Below are 17,203 nucleotides of genomic sequence, written 5' to 3' on the forward strand. Positions count from 1 at the left end.
AAGAAAAATCAAACTCATGTTTGTGGCGCCTCTGAAACTCTAATGTCGATTGAAAAATTCTCGTACAAAATTGATTGTTTGAAAATTTTACGTTTCACGCGGAGAAAACGTAAATACGTATTATCTCATACCATTAACTAATTAATGATAATTCATCATAAAGTCTGATGTGACCGGTCGACTTGTTAGCGTTTTACCCCCCAATATGTACTAGAAATGTTTAGACACATTTAATACGCACGGGCACACATATAAATATATACACATAGATTAAAGTTCTTTTCCCATTATTTTTTCTCAACATTTTGGCGTCGATTTAATCAGCAAAATCCATTATAAAAACATTCTCTAACAAATCCTGTCGTTTTTTTTTAATCATATTCCAGTTAAAAACGGAGATAAATTTTCTTTTGTTAAAGTTTCCGACTTCAAAGCTCTCGTGAAAACGATAAAAAAAAAAGACTTTTGTTAGCTTCGATAAAAAAAAATAATTAAAAAAAAAAGATGTTTCCAATGGTTTTTTTGCGCTTCTTTTCACGAAAGTACGTGGAGGAAAAAAGTGGAACATAAAGGATTGTAAGAATTCTGTGTGGAATATTGGTGGAGGAGGGGATACGTTTATACTTTTTTTTTCGTTTTTCGTTTTTTTTTCTTTTTTTTTTGATGATGGTATAGTTGCAACAGGCACCGACAAAACACAGAGACTGATCGAGTCGTGACTGAACTGAGACAGACATGGCACGGGGGCGAGAACTCCAGTTGATAGTATAACAGTCACAACGTCACAGGCCACCTGCTGGCACACAAACAAACACACAGAACATGTTAGTCACCACCACACAGAATAAAACGAATAAGCTGGCCGGTTTTTTAAAAATTAACTGGTAGAGCGATTGATCTACCAGAGATAAGCCTGACATTGACGACTGTCGAATTGTAGAGAGAAACGAATACCCGACGTAAGAGTAGAAGAAACTCTGTCGAACTCTACCAGATCTCTACCGGAAATCTACCGGTAGAGATTGGTAGAGAATATGATTGAAAGTTGAATGGAGTGATTACTGATTCATTAAGTACTGGGAATGGTATTCAATAAGCAATGGGAAAATGAAAGTAATGTCTCCACCGGGCTCTACCAGATATCTACTGGAAATCTACCGGTAGAGTTCTAGTGGAGAAATGGCGGAAATAATGATGGAACTGAGAATTATCTGGTTCTGGCTCTGCTGGTAGAGCTGGAGCGAAGATAAATCTACCAATTATTTCTTTTTTATTTTACGTAGTTCATTCGTTTTTCGATACAATCAAACCTGAACAGCTGTAAAGTAGAAGCTTCTTCCTGGTAGATCTCTAGCTCTACCGAATCTCTTTTTTTTACTGACGAAATGCCGCTATCTGTGCCGAATAGTTGAGTAGATTTTCGATTGGGGACATTTCGCGACTGGTGGAGTGAATTTCCTTGATTCTTTTTTCATTTCGTTGGTTTTTGTAAGGAGTTTGATATGAGAGGAAGTTTTTTCGATTCGGATCGTAGTGAGGGGTGGTTTTTCATTGCTTTAGTTGGATAATTGGTTTCGGTTGAGGCTTATGTCTTGTTAAATTTTTCTGCAACTGAGGATGATTTTTCAAATGGAAATTTCTCTTTGAGACATGACGTATGTGGTTTTAATAGAGAAAATTCCACTGTTGAGATCCATAAGCAGTTGAATGAGGACTTGAAAACTGGGGAATTGGGAAAAATTGAAAATAATTGGATGTGAGATGAGGATAATTGGATGGGAGGTCTTAGAGGGGATGGAAGTTGAGTTTGAAGATGTAGGTTTGATCTTTGTGTTCGTTAAAGTGAATTGGTATCGACTTTTTTATTCTTCGGTAACTTGAGCAGTAGAAATTACCCATTTTGAATAAAAAAAAATTCGCGAATTATTGGCCCACGAGTAATACAAATTCATTGTCGGGGGGGTGACTTAACATTTGCTGAAAACCACACAATAATATTTCAAGCACGAGAATTTCACTTGAACGAATAAAAAAAAAGAAACCTCAATTAATCAACACTCGGCACTGGATAGCATCAGTCAATTTAAAAAGATCACTTTCGAAATTTCCTTGACTTGAGTTTTAGATCAAGGAAAATCGAAATAAACTCAGATAATACGTTTGCAATACTAGACTCATGGTGAATTCTGGTTTGACATTGAAATCACCAATTAAACACATTGTTCGTATGGGTTAGTAAATACCTTAAAATACTGATAAAAGCGTTTTCTAGCATTAAATTATGAATTAGATAGTAAATATAATCAAGTAACGGTATATGCTCGCGTTACCTGTGATGCACAAGCAATTAATTCACCCATTCCTCCCACATTATTCATCAATATCGAGTTAATAAATATTTATTGGACGGATCTAGTATAGTACTTCAGCTATCACAGACTCTCGATACTCGATTAATTAAAATAAACTGTTGAGTAAAAAAATATATAAATATATTTGAGTGACTAGTTGAATTGACTTCAAACGCGTATGTTTTTTTTTTCGGTTGTAAATACCCTTTGTTTAAATAATCAACGGCAGCCCTTTTAATACTTGGAATTAATTCATCTACCTATTAATAATGAAGCCCGTTGGGGGGGAACTAATAGGGCTTGGCAGCCTCTTTGGCTCTTTTGTGTTCCACCTTCAGTCGTTTAGTGCCTATGTGAAATCCATTCATCGTTTGTATTGCAGCTGCAGCACTTGTTGGGTTGTCGTATGATACAAAACCTAGAGAAATTGAGTACACGAGTTCATTAGAATTTATGTTTGTTATTTTCCGCTCACTACTGGTGAAACAAGACGACTCGGAAATATTATTTTCACTAATGATTTGCACTGAGGAAAAAAGATCTTATGCCAAATAAATGGTATTGCTTGAATATAATAAGATTGTAGGAAGCCAGTCTCTTGTCTCATTCCTGGGTCGGTTCTAAATTCACAAGTTCAAGCAATTCTAACTTATTTCAAATATGGGCATTTTATTTCGTAATCTCATTTATTTGGCAAAAGCTAGAAATTTACTGAGTCTCACTAAATGTTCTTTGCGGGGGAAAATGTTTTTCTCAGTGAACTCTTAACTCTTGTCAATATAAATCTAAATAATTATTTATTAGAACATCGTCATTATCATCTCTAACGCAATTGAGTTCAAATTCCGTCGAGAAAAAGTCGTGTGACTCTCATTTGGATAGAATTGCTGCACTAATTCTGCATTCGACATGGACAGACGAGCGGAGGTAATTTACCTCAATTCAAATGAATTTTTTCTTCTGGTTCAAGTAGTTTTTTTTTTTCATTCTCAGTATATCAGTGTTCGCACTTACCGAAGCACCTGCTCATGTTGGTTTTGAGATCGACGACGACTTTGGCTGACAGCATATTGCCAAATTGTACAAATGTCGATGCTAGATCCATATCAGTAAATTCTTGGGGTAGATGATAGATGAATAGGTTGCATCCCTCTGGGCCCTCAATTTGCTTGCCAGCGGCATTGGATATCATTGCCTGCTGCTGTGCAGCCAGTGCAGCAGCAGCTATTGCTGTTGTGCTACCAGTTGTCGTTAGAGTTGGAAATCCTTTCGGAATAATTGAATGATGAGTCTTCTAAGGTTTTCACGGTATCATTTGACAGATCATGCTCTTAGATAATTGAAAATAAAGTACAATCTACTACTGCTCGTCATTTTTATCCATTATAAATAAGTCCAACTATGGGAAGAGGAGTGGAGGGCAATGAGTGCATAGTGGCAAACATCCAGAGTGCTTCACCTGTTGTTTTTTCTTTTGGTGTATCATTTAGACTCTACAGTTGGTAGGTTACAATTTGGATGTGCGCCAGGTACTATGCATCGTGGAAATTTAATTGCTGAGGATAGCATTGGACGTCAACGGAATACTCTTCTATCAACATTCTGATGATGTTTTCAGGGATTTCTTCAGTCATTACTCATGGCTAGGGGAGTAGATAAGCTTTTTCTCTTAGCTTCGTTCATAATTCATTTGGCTCGCAAAATAATTAACTACTCAAGCAATTTTTTTCGTGTAAATACTCGCGATTTTACTCACTATGCAGCTCTTTCTTTTCCACCGTCACTGTTGTTTTTCCAATGAGAGCTTCAATAGGGATTTTTCATTTTATTCTTCATGAATTGGTAGAATGAGATGTTGGGTGAGGATATCCAAGTTGATTGAATGGTTTGGAATTTGTTATTTTTCAAAGGTTTTGGTGTTTTGACATGTATTTCTTGGATATCCTGGTGTTGAATAAGGTTCAATGGTGGATGATGATGCAGAGCATTTTTTGAAGTATGCATCTCTTATTCAACTTGATGATTGGGTTTTTGGGGTAGAATGACGGTTGTATACCTGCGTATTGCTGTAGACTCGAATAAGCACTTGTCAATGAGTCCTGAATGCCACTCAGTGGTGAAGCAGTCAGTGAATTGAGCGTGAGAGACGTCACTGGATTGAAACTGTTGCCAGTGGACCCTGAAATATCAATTAATATTGAGTATTGAAAGTGTTGGGGGTAGGGATTAGAATGAAATAGGGATGGAATATTCAACGTGTGCGGTATCATGCTTTTGGATTGAAAGCTCAAGCATTATTCAGTGATGAAGGGGTAACACTGGTCAAGTCAATTTTAGTCAGGAGAGAAATATTCAGTGAAATTTGCAGTAAAATTTACATTATCCGAAATGAGTAATTGTTTTACGATGAGTTTGTACGGATCGAAGAAAATAAATCTGAGATATTCCGTAATTAGTCAAGTGGATGAAGAAAATACGAAATTTTTATTCAAATTTGGTGATTACGTGTCAATTAACAGGGTACCTCTTCGATACTGAATTCAGTGAATTACATTCGTTAAATTGATCAGTATTTCGATTTATGTAGGCGTCTCACCTGTGCCTCCCGTTTTTCCTAGTAGAGCAGCTTGACATAAAAGCAATATACAAGTTCTTACAACGATTTTACCAGTTCGACATGGATTAAACAATTTTCTATAATTTTTAACTCGAAGCAATGGAATCACACGATAAATTTCACTCATTACTGAGGTACAAATTACAATAATTGATTAATTTAAATTCAAATTGTTGGGTTTAATTTCTCAATTCTATCATTGTTAAATTGTTTTTAGTATTTGTTAATACTGTACCAGGCAATACGACACGTACATAGTGACATACCTGCCGTTGAATTTCCCAATCCGCTGAGCGCTATAAAAAGTCAGTCGTCTCATTAATAAAATAAATAAATAATGCATTGCGATATTCATCAAATTGTTAATGGAATACTGGGGACTTACAGCTCGGCTGCACTTGCAGATTACTGCTGCCACCAGTCATTGCCGCCAGTGTTACTAAATCTTGCATACTCATTGGTGATACAGCAGCATTTGCTGAAATATTATGTAATTTCAAGTGTTGAATTATTCATCTTGGGGAGTGTTTTTTGTTTCGACGGCGCGAAGAGTTGCGAAAATAATTGAATTTGTTTTGCCATTCGATAATGGATCACTGAGGGCTAATTATTTTCATTGATTCCGAATTAGGGCTTTGTAATCGTTGCAATTACCGCCATTTATCTGTGGTGGGGTGGACAAATCCGGTGTTGGAAAATTGTATTTGAAATTTTATGGGAAAAACTGGAAATTTTTGATAATTCTTCATTGACGAATCATTTGATTTTTTCATTAAAAAATTCGAACGTTCATTGATAAATCAATTATTGAATAGAATGAAAAATTCAATTTTCTGGAATTTCCGAGAATAAATTCGACTCTTCAGGGTCCGACCATGAACGTAGAAGCACTTGGAAGAGAATTTTTAATTTATCAGGACCAATAATAAAACTCATGGATTAATCAACAAAAGAATAATCCACTTGGTAATGGGTTGGCCTCGTTGAATGTGGGGATTTATTGAATGTTTTAAGTGATTTGGGAATAAAGGAGAAGTACAAAGGGTGAGGCAATGGCATGACTGGTTTAACTCGTGTTGAAGGGATCAGGACAAATCCCCAGTGAAAATGTTGAAAATTCGGAAAAACACTAACCGTACTCACCGGTGGAATTACCGAGGGAGGCCAGGGTTGCTAGACTCTGAAGATTAGCTTGACTGATCTCGGGAGAGCTTGGTACTGCTGGGGCTGCCGCAGCTTGTGATGCGGTTGCAGCACTCAGTCCTAGGTGTTGCTGAAGCAGCAATTGATGTTGCACACTTGATAATGCACTGGCAGCTCCGGTATTACTAGCAACTGGCGTTGCAGCACTTGAACTCGCTTGCAACTGCTGGAGTAACTGGAGTGATGTTGGGGCTAGTGTAGGTGTATCGTTCTGGCGATTAGGAAAGAAAAAGGCATGGCTATGTTGTCCTCGATCTTTACATCTTTACCGATGAATTTTTGGAAAGTGAAATTTCACGGAAAAATCTTTCTCACTTTTCACCAGCTAATGCATCGAAGGTCTTCTCGTGTCAAACGGAATAGCAAATTCCCCTGGCAACTTCTCCAATTTTGTTTACTCGGGCATTCGCTTTATCTGATTTTATCTCGGAGCTAAATTCATTTGAGGGATTTCTTTGGAGCGAGCTTTTGGAATTGAAAGTTCATTTCTCTCTCATTTTTGGGGGAAAATCGCGGAATTGGCTGGAAGTGGAAAATTTTTTGACTTTGGTTTTCTGAGAATATCTCGGAAGTGGAGGGAGATAGCTAGAATGTCATCAGAGTATTTTTTGTGGGGAATAGTGAGTGCTACAAAAACGTTCCGATAAAGTTTTTGCTACGGTCGGTAGTTTTCGAGATATTCCGTCGTAACTTTGGTAACTCACGTTGGTTAGATAAGGCGGTGATGTCATATTGACAGCAGCAATGTTCCACAAATTGGCCTGCAACTGTTGCATCCTCTTCTGGTCCTTCTCCTTCTGTGTATCCGCAAATTTGACCACCAGTGGTGACGAACATCCCTGAAACATAAATAATTGATAAATCGGTACAGAAAAATTGTATGAGAGTCGATTCATTTTTCAATCGGTATAAATTCTATTGGATCGTTGGGTTGAATGTGAAAGCGTGGAGGTGGGATTTTATGATTTTCATTCAGTCCAAGAATGTGCATATCGAGAAATGGAATGGGGTAATCGTCTACCTAGAGACGTACAGAGTTTTGTACATTGGTGGAGTCGAACTTACCGCCGGAAATATTCATGATATTAAAATGAAATTGCCAAGAGTCTCGCGTGCCTTGGCACAGTACGAGCAGTCTAGGAACTATCGATAACTACTCCCCATGCACTCAGTAAAAACGTCTCATACAGACTAAAAACCAATTAGGCAAATTCTCAACCGTTTTGGAATAAATTTCACCAAAATTGATGGGCTTCGTCTCTATTGAGTCATCAGTAACTGATATTTCAATCAATTGTTTATTCATGAGGGAATTTAATCCATGCTCTTGATTTTTTCATAAACTCCTGTAAAATTGGTATATCTGACAAATCCGAAAAAATCCGGTAAATTCAAGTAAATAATTGATAAAAATAGTGAATTTTACTTGTTTCACTGGATTTGACGATAAATTTTGAACATAAGTGAGAAGTTTCATCAACACAGATGGAAAAGTTTCTTGAAGATTCTCTGGATTGAAGAAAACTTTTTCTCCACTCACGTCTCATCTCAAATTGAATAAAAATTCATAAAATTGCGAATTCATATGCAACTGTTGGGTAAAATGAGAGAATCAAAAAAATGTCCAACGTTGTGGGAAAAGATTAGAATGGGAGAGAGTGGTGAATGAGAAAGTGATGAAGTTGAAGAGGTGGAAAAAGCCGAATGGAGATAGAAGAACAGACACAGGAGATACTATCCTATTCCATTTCTTGGCTTGCAATAGTGATGATTCAGTCGTTGGAGGGTACTTTGCACTTTGAGCTCCTTTCACGGTCTGAGCAAGTAGTTTTCCCTTAGTCGAGTGCATTTTCACCCTACGAATGGATACATTATACCACAAGGAGAGTTTTCCGTGCTAACGGATATAGGGGAATGTCTTTCATACATGTGTGCATTGGAATTTGTTTTTGTTTTCTGTCTTCTGCATTTTTATACCGCTTTTCTTTTTCACCCCCCACTTTTCCGATGGTAAAATTTGTTCACAGACGATGCCTAGGCTATTCTCTGTACATTTTTCAATGCATAAATCGTGAGTTATTTCCGGAACAGATATTTTACTCACTTGCTCTGGAATTATTCACGTTTTTATCGAACAAATTGGCGGAATGGGGGAATTTGATGGGGAACTTAATTTAGAGTTATTGGTTATTCTAATATTGCCTCTGTCTTCTCGTTTTATGTTGTGCTAACTCGAGAGGCTGGTGGAATATCTAAACCGTGGACTGATCTAAATAAATTTATATTCGACACGTTCTCAAACATCATAGGGTACGAGGTGGTTAAATCAGTCGCGCAAAACCGAATGAGATAACCCATTCGTTTTGATGTGACTTCGGGTAACAGGCGTTCTGCCAAAATACGTTTGACATTCGTTTTGATGACCGTGTCAATCAATTGTGGGCATTACGGGCTATGAACACGAAGCAAGTGCTTCTAAATCATAAACCAACCGCACAAAGAGCAAATAAAACAGTTTAATTTTCAGAGAATTGTTTTAATTTTAATTCGGGAATCAATCTTTCATTAACAGAAAATTAAGGAGAAATCGGGGAATATGAAAATATATTTTTCATTACGATGTGCGGAAAAGTAACTTTTCAGAAAAGCTGAGCCACTCTCGCCTTCGGCTCGTGTTATAAACCTTCCACACGCCAAAAGTTACTTTTCTGCACTTGTTACGGAATGTACTATTTTCTCGTCAGTTTATTGCTGATTAATTGTACGTTGATGTCAATCAATGAGACCGAATTTAATGGAACTTACCTCCATTGTACGTGAGTGGTGCAGGGCTTTGATGGCATTTATGGCGTATTGTTTACTGGCAAATGTAACAAATGCACAGCCTCTACTTTGGCCAGTACTATTATCACGGAGTACTGAGCACTCTTCGATTGCACCGTAAACGTCGAACATATTTCTCACATCATTCTCCGTGTACTTTTTCGATAGCATACCCACGAACAGTTTTCGATCTGAAATGAGATTAAAATATTGACATTATAATAACAATGGCCATAATTCATCAATAAAAAAAATTGAACAGCTGTCCGAAAGAAGTTGTCTTTTCACTCCTGCAACTTTTTCAGAAATATCTCTGAAACGAAGGGAGATAGCGAAATTTTTGTAATAAACTTTTTTACAGCTTTCAATTAATCGGTGAAAAAAGGAAGTTATAAAAATTTCATTATCTCCGTTAGTTTCCGAGATATTGATGGAAAACTCAATGAAGTGCAAAGTCAACTTTATCACTTCGTAACAGAAAGAATTTCGATTATTTGTCCAACGGATACAGCGACTTGGACGGATTAGGGGCGAATTTGAAGGTACAAAAATACCTCAAGAGTGAGAAAAAAAAAATCGGTAAAATTGACTCTGCGGTTGTCGAGTTATTCGTGCATCTAGCACTGCACTCACAATTAAATTCTTCTTCGATTAATGGCGCATGACACCTGACCCGAAAAGACCGTTTCCCTGTCTTCTCTTTTTTCCTTCCCATTCTGTCGGTATTCCATTAGTCATTTGACTCATTAATATGGAGGCCTGGCCATCACACCGGAAGTGACGACAGAGTCACGAACTGTGATCCATCCGCAAACTGTCCAGAAATTTAAACCATTGTCTCTTGAATTTTTTTTTTCACACGAGATCTCTCAGCGTAAAAACATTCTCCCAAAATATTGATCAAACCATTAACACATACACTAGCCGGAAAATAATTAATCTCGTGAAATATGTATATTTCCGTCTCGTACCAGTTTCTCTCTAATTTCGAATGTTCATTAGTATGGGATGTTGCATCCTCGATAAATATTTCAATGACTTCCTTTCAATTCACCTCTCATTCCACTCTCATGAATCATCCGAATAAAATTACATATTCAATAAACAATTCCTACTAATGCATTCAAGGACATATTTTTCATTCTCTTCAGTCGTACGTCATGGGAGTTGATCGTCTTAACGTAGCGCCGGATTAGGGAGATCTTCTTACTTCTTTCGCTCAGGTGTCGTATCAAATTTTACTACCGATGGTGGAAGTCGATTGTCTTGGGTCAGCAAATGTCTTGGAATTTATTGGACATCAGGGAGAAGTGTTTAAGATTGAAAATTAGTTTGGATCGTATAGGGAAGTCAACTCCGTTCACATCGATTTTTTAACTTGATTCTAGCCGATTTTTCATTTTTATTCAAATCAATATTTATTCAAATCGTTTAATTTTGACATAAACTTTTGACTGATTCGGCATTTTTGCAAGTAATTCATTTTTTATTCATATTATTGGTAAAATACATTTGCATTTTTATTTTTAACAATTTTATTTAAAATCTTGAATCATGATTTTCAATTTTCCGGTCGACATGGCCGTGAAAAGCCGTGCAAATATTAAAAATTCAAGCCCCAATTCCTCTGAATTCTTCATCGGTTGAAAATTTATCGCGATTGGCGTTAAAAAATCAATAACCATTCCCCATGAAAATCCAAATTTTCTCAAATTTTCAATCCCAATAAAAAATTCGAATTCGAAATAATGAAGAATCGTTACCGAATAAGATGGATAAGTAAATTTTTAGCTGGTGTTTCGGTAAATTCTTTGACTTTGCGTGTGGAGTGAAAATATTAGCGTTAAGCCAAAAGGGTAGAGATAATGGCGGAGTGATTTAGACGTTTAACGGTGCAGTAGCACCAAAGTTGTACAGCTTTTCAACGATGGGCGAGACAATGAAGCGTTCCAATGTCTGAGTTTATGGGTAGGTGCAGTTTGGTCTCGGTACACTACACGTTAGATGTAAGAGTTGTTCGTAAGTAGGTTGGTAGCTGACGAGGGCACAGGTAGCTCTCCTTTTCTTCCCGTACCCTTGGAGAATGACTCTAGGTGGTTTTATATACGTATTACCAACATCTTTTACCTTCCCCTCCTTTTTTTAAACTTGGAGAGTGTGTAAGTGCAATAGTACCATCTATTGCACAAACTGTGTGGAGGCAACTGGCCTACGTTTCCTGTCGCAAACCGCTGGCTATGTCATACCTGTGATGAGGAGTTTGCTCTCGGGATATTACATTCACGGACTTTTTACTTTTATGTACCGTGCAAAATATTCAACTTTAAATTCAACCTGACGTTTAGGAATAGTCGGCACTCTAGGAATTTTTTAAATGAATTTCCTATTTGGAAATATCATTTGCGAGTTAATTCAGAGGGGAATATATATTTTATTCGAGCATTGGTTGGACTTGAAATGATAATAAAAAGATAATACATTTGATAAATGAAAGAAATAAGATTTCATGGGGTTGCAGGCACAAAGTTATTTTAATTTTTCATTCTATGAGTTGCAAATCAATTTAAATGAAAAATTTATCCTGAAAATGTGAGAGAATTGGGGCTTTTGTGGTAAATCGTGTCTGATTTTTTTATTGATCGCGAAATTTTTACGGTATGTCGGTGCAAAGTGAATTTCAAAATTGAAAATTATCAGAATATTCAAGGACTCCAATGATTCGTCGATGAAAAATTGGTGAAAATTTCAATTGCAATTTTCCGACAGTATATTTCATTTTCAATTCCATTTTTTACAAAAAAATACAGATGATTGAAAATAGAGTCTACTAGAATCAAGTATTTATTTTTTTTTTTCATGAATATTTTCTGGGTTTTTTGACAAAATCAATTTTACATTGACTATTCCCTGTTTTTGAATAAGAATTGCACGTAGAATATGCACTGTGCGATTCCAATGATTGCAACAGTTCAAAGGCAGGAGATTGAATCTCTAAAAAATTAATAACAATTTCCATCGCTCATAAATGGCCGGTGAAAACATGGAAAGCTCAAAAAATAGATAATTCCAACCAAATCGGCGAATTGACTACAGACCATGAAAAATTAAAGCAGTTTAATTCCTAAAGATTATTCAGTGAATGAATTTGCAAATTGAGGGTGATGGACAGTGCATATGCAACTGCAATTCTGCATACGGCATTTTCTTTTTTTTTAACGTTAAAACAACCGGACGTCATTGACCTCGGGATACAGCCGCTGCCTTATGCTCGGCCCCACCTTTGGATGGTTACTTTTTCGGGCAATGAATAAATTAGCAGAGTGGATAAAAAAGTGAATATGAGACAGAGGTAGAAAAAAATCTTATGCAGACATTCGAGACGGAAGCTAACGAGGCGCATCGAGTTCAACATTCGCCTCCTGGCATTTCGTTCCCGTTTGATGTCAGCGCTCCACTGACACACTGCCATTGCCACTATCATCTTCAAATTATCATTATCAATAAATACGCGAAAATGAAAATCGAGAATTGAAAAAAATGGTCATTACTCGGTTTCAGATAGAAACACATTCGCAAGATATTCGACAGTCTTAATTGTTCTCGCTTCAATTTAAATAACAACCTCTCCTAATTACTTTATTCACAATTTTGTAATTTACAATTAATATTAAATTCCTGGGAATCGTCTCTTGAAGTTGGGAATGCAATGAAATATTTTTACATTATGAAACAATTTTTAAAACACATTATCTCAGGTATAGAATCGTCTTCTCGTGCGTGAATGAAATTTTTCAATCTGTGTGTGTGTGTAGTGGTGGAAAAAAATGCTGGGTATGAAAATATGTACTGGATATCGCTTTACGCGGTGGATTATGACTCGCGATACGGCACGTATAGAGATATAGCGAATTTGCATTTTTAAGACGCGATTGAAATTCGAGAAAAGAAATAATTATTCGTTGTTTTCACGCTTTGGCGCGGATTTAATCGATCGTCGACGACAATTTTTTCGACTCATGATATTGTAGTTGGTAAAATGGATGGGGTTGGGAATGGGGGAAATGGATGGAAAAATAAGCAGATAATGACCATTGTAAAACATCCTTGATAATCCTAGTCTATGCACATGTCCATACTTCATCACGTAACAGATAAGTCGGGCTTACGTAAGCATTCGCTAGTGTGTCATGTCAACTTCTATCCTGCATGAAAAATTTAACGGCATACAACGAGGAAAAATGAGAAACATAAACTGTTGAATTCCACGGTGTTTGTCGGAGTATAACGCGAGGAATATTTAGGTAAACTATTCGGGAATACACCGTTAGAAAATTACTTTCAATGCTGTTTCACCGATAATAATTTCATATTTTTCTCCATTCTGACTGTTCTCGTTTCATTTGTTCAACTTATTCAAGAACTAAACTATTCACTTCGTTTATCTGTTGAAAATTCAATGAAATTCCATCTGCCATTTTTATAATTTAACGAATCGATAAAATTATCGATTTCAAGTGAAAGTGTCGAAGGATTTTATGAACAGTTTCGTTTTTAATCAATTGAGAACGAGTTGGAAATTAAATAATGAAGGAAACGTGAGGAGTAACAGGTCGGCTTATTCTCCGGTCTGGGTTTTCCAGGAATTCTTGGGAATCTAAGAAAGATAGGAAAATTTGTATGAGAAGCTTTGTTGCAGAGTGAAGCAAGAGCTGCGAAAAAGGTTTCTACAAAAATTTCCCTATCTTTCGTAAATTCTGAAGTATTCTACGAAAATAAATCTATTAACTCTATCTTGTTTTGGAATAATTCATACATTACATATTCTTTAGTGTAAGTTTTCTCTGAATTCCTCTGAATCTAAGAGAGATAGCGAAATTTTCCTAGAAATCTTTTTTGCAGAGTGAAGCACGAGCTGTAAAAAAGATTTTTACAAAAATTTCGCTATCTTTCGCAAATTCAGAGGCATTTCTCGAAAACCAATCTATTGACTCTAGCTTTTTGCAACGAAATTCCATCGCAGTTATTTCGGACTCTTCGATAGATTGTTCAATAAAAAACGGGAGAATTTATAAGGTTGGTGTTGTAAAATGGGAGAAAGCTGCAAATACTTTTGTTGCTACGTGCCGAGTGTGTATTGAGTATTTAGCGGTATGTCGACACATTTGAGAAGAGGCGTTAACTCGGCCGAATGCATCAGGTGACTATTTACCGATGTATCGCAGTGGGGAAACTGTTATTGAGGAACGGTAATATGTTTCAAAAGTCATTAGCTCCGGTGATTATTGAATAACATAATCGTTTACTCGGCGTTGATGGACGCGGCGTCATTAATCCGAAAATCGTAATTACGTGGGCATTTGTTGTTGGGATGTGCCTCGGGATAAATAATACTTCGGACAAATAGTGACTGCTGTGTTGCCAATTCGCCCATATTTCTCTTTTTTTTTTCTCTCCTTTGTTTTATTATTAGTGATGGCTCAAGCTTGTCTGCACCTACGTAATAATGCGTTGCATGTATTTATGCCACAAGGCATTCGATTCTTCAAGGTACAATTTTGCAATTTATCGATCTCAATGATTAATCTTTGCTCAATCGCGTCGGGAGAGAGGCGGCGGAATTAGTTGGCGAGGTTAATTGATAATTATTGACAATGTCCCGTTGAATTTATGAAAATCCAGTGAAAAATACTTGAAAATTTATAAAAATCCAGGAGAAAATTTTCCTGCAATATTTACCCATGAATATATCAATATCTAATATAATTTGATATAACTAATATTTTATATTTATTATTATCATTAATTATATTAATTATATTTCATGAGAAAAAAATTTCTTTTGAATTTCGTAATTGATAACTCAAAATTGATTGAAAAAATCGGTAAATTCCGGTAAATCAACTTTCTTTTTGTTTTTTGAAAAATTGAATATCGTGAGGGAATTTCCTTTTTCTAGTGAAATCTGAAAGTTTCTGATTGTTTCCATGTGAATGGTGTTGAGAAGGTCCCAGAAGGTAGTGATTAACAATCCATTACGTTCGAATTAATCTCTGATAGTGCATTATGGGTAATTTAGTCTGTTAAATGAATATTTTCGTGTGGATCTCACCTGGAATAGAATAAGGCGCAGTTTGTGGCTGTGGCGCCCAGTAAGCCTGACTAATAGCTGGATAATGAGAATTAGCACCCACATGAGCAACACCACCGTACTGCTTTCTACTCTTCATAGCCATTTTCATAAACACACCACAAAATCATTCAATGATCCGACAAAAAATCAATAAATCGGCACAAAAATCACAGAATTATCACAAGAAGGAGATCCATTGGATTTTTTCATGGATAACGTAAAATTTTCACAAGAATTTTGTGCCATTTGTTTTTTTTTTTTACTATTCAGTTTTCAGCAAAGTCATGAAGTATCACTGCCAATGCGACTTTATCGGCATTGATGTCCCCAGATATCGTCGACTATAAAATCGTGATTCCACCCAATTCTCCTCTCGTTCACGTACAATTTTTCAACTTCTCACGATTCCACTTTTGTCATTACGCAACAGTTATTCGAGTCCTTCTGGGGAATTAATAAATGGTCTCAAACCATTGTTTTTCTCGTAATGATATTATCAATTTGAATAAACACTGTCATCTTGGTAATTACCACTTGGTCTTGGGAATAGTGAACTTGTCGTGTTGGCAGTTGACTTGTACTTTACTCGTGTTTATCATTTTGCATCGTTTATGTCTGTGTACGTGTTATGCTTTCTTGTTTAAAATGTTTTTGAAGGGGAATAATGGGTTGGATGAGGTAGAGGGGAAAATAAAGCCCGATGGGAATACACGAGTGGAAATTCTCGGAGGTGCTAGCCAAAATAGAATACGTGTGAGGGACAGTTTCAAGCGATACTATTTGCTAATGCGGGAATTTATTCCACCGTTGATGCATTGCCTTGGATTATGATTTTTATTATATCACTCATTACCGCACAAGATTGATTTATTTGATTGGTTGCTGCAGTGATTGATTCGCGGACCGAACGCTTGCGCCGATTATTACCGATTAATTGAAATTCATCTGTGGTTTTGGTGTGGGGATTTTTATCAATTTTTTTTTTGTTTGTTTACCGAATTCTCAGGAATTTGCACAATTTTTTTTATTTGTTTAATGCACCTTTTTTCCGGATGAAATTTAATGTCGAATGAGGAACTCAACAAGTGAGCGCGCCGGTACACGCTCAACTCGATTTCCTTCTTCACTGTTACGTACACCGTTCCTCAAGCACTATTTCTCCCACTTGCTCAGACCTGGTGTAATGTTACTGTCTCACTCAGAGAGGGGGACAACTTGAGTATGTTGGGGACTTGGTGGTATGTTGAGGATAGGCTAGGCCTGTACAGTTTGCCTCCCACTCTTTGTTTGTTTTCTGTGACGTAGGCCACCGTATTTTGCTCGATGCCAGGCCATGGAACCACGTGCACCAGCAAATATTATTCAGTATATACATTATATACATTATATACATTATATACATTACATGCATATAACGTTATCCTATTTTTTAAAATGAGAAGTGTAATTATAAAAATCTTGATTGAAAATTTAAACATTCCATGAGTTCTGAATTCAAATTAGCCGCTTCAGACGACTCAACCAATGAGCAATGAGCGTGTCAGTTTCGAGATATCGATAGTCTCGAATTATTTTTATTTACTGCTACACTAGTGGAAAAAAGAATGAATTTCATGGACAATTGAATATTAATTATCATTATCATTGTATGATTCCGGATTTCATTGACAATCCAGTATAATTACAACATTCTGTTTAATTATTACACAAATTCCTGAGTTTTCAATGCCAAGATGTTGAAAAAAAAAATTTGAAATTTGGAAATCAAAATGAAAATGAAATTTCTGTGGGATTGCGGCAGGATAAAAATTTTCCGGCGATCATTAAGACAGTAATGTTTATTATTGTTGTCATCAGTTTTTAGGTATTGTTATTCGAATAGAAAAACGATTACTCCGACAATTTTCTGAGGTCGATGCCAGGGTACAACGGAAAAAAATTATTTGTGCTGAATGTATTTACCTCTGCCAAGTAAATACGAAAGTTACTTGACACAAGTAAATGTATGTAAATATTACATGTGCATTTAAAATGTGTGAGTTTTCTTGTAGTTAGCAAATTTACTTGACAAAAGTAATT

The 17,203-nt window shown here is 36.3% G+C and overlaps 1 protein-coding gene across 3 annotated transcripts in view; it reads right to left on the bottom strand.

Moving 5' to 3' along the window:
* Positions 1-624: 624 nt before the first annotated feature.
* LOC105263895 (CUGBP Elav-like family member 1) overlaps positions 625-17,203 on the bottom strand; it is a 101,361-nt gene continuing 84,782 nt past the window's right edge. The window contains exons 7-15 of one of the 3 annotated variants that reach the window (XM_011300388.1): positions 8,977-9,185; positions 6,876-7,010; positions 6,103-6,382; positions 5,354-5,446; positions 5,223-5,264; positions 4,408-4,530; positions 3,366-3,617; positions 2,612-2,769; positions 625-793 (exon numbers count right to left, since the gene is read on the bottom strand). In XM_011300388.1, coding sequence (XP_011298690.1) covers positions 2,642-2,769; positions 3,366-3,617; positions 4,408-4,530; positions 5,223-5,264; positions 5,354-5,446; positions 6,103-6,382; positions 6,876-7,010; positions 8,977-9,185 — 1,262 coding nt within the window. In that variant the 3' untranslated portion in view covers positions 625-793; positions 2,612-2,641. Of the gene's footprint in view, positions 797-2,611; positions 2,770-3,365; positions 3,618-3,659; positions 4,156-4,407; positions 4,531-5,222; positions 5,265-5,353; positions 5,447-6,102; positions 6,383-6,875; positions 7,011-8,976; positions 9,186-17,203 lie in introns of those variants that run through there. The other 2 variants (XM_011300389.1, XM_011300390.1) reach the window with 2 other exon arrangements.

Source organism: Fopius arisanus, unplaced genomic scaffold, assembly GCF_000806365.1.
Source record: "Fopius arisanus strain USDA-PBARC FA_bdor unplaced genomic scaffold, ASM80636v1 scaffold00017, whole genome shotgun sequence".
In the NCBI taxonomy this organism is placed as follows: Eukaryota; Metazoa; Arthropoda; class Insecta; order Hymenoptera; family Braconidae; genus Fopius; species Fopius arisanus.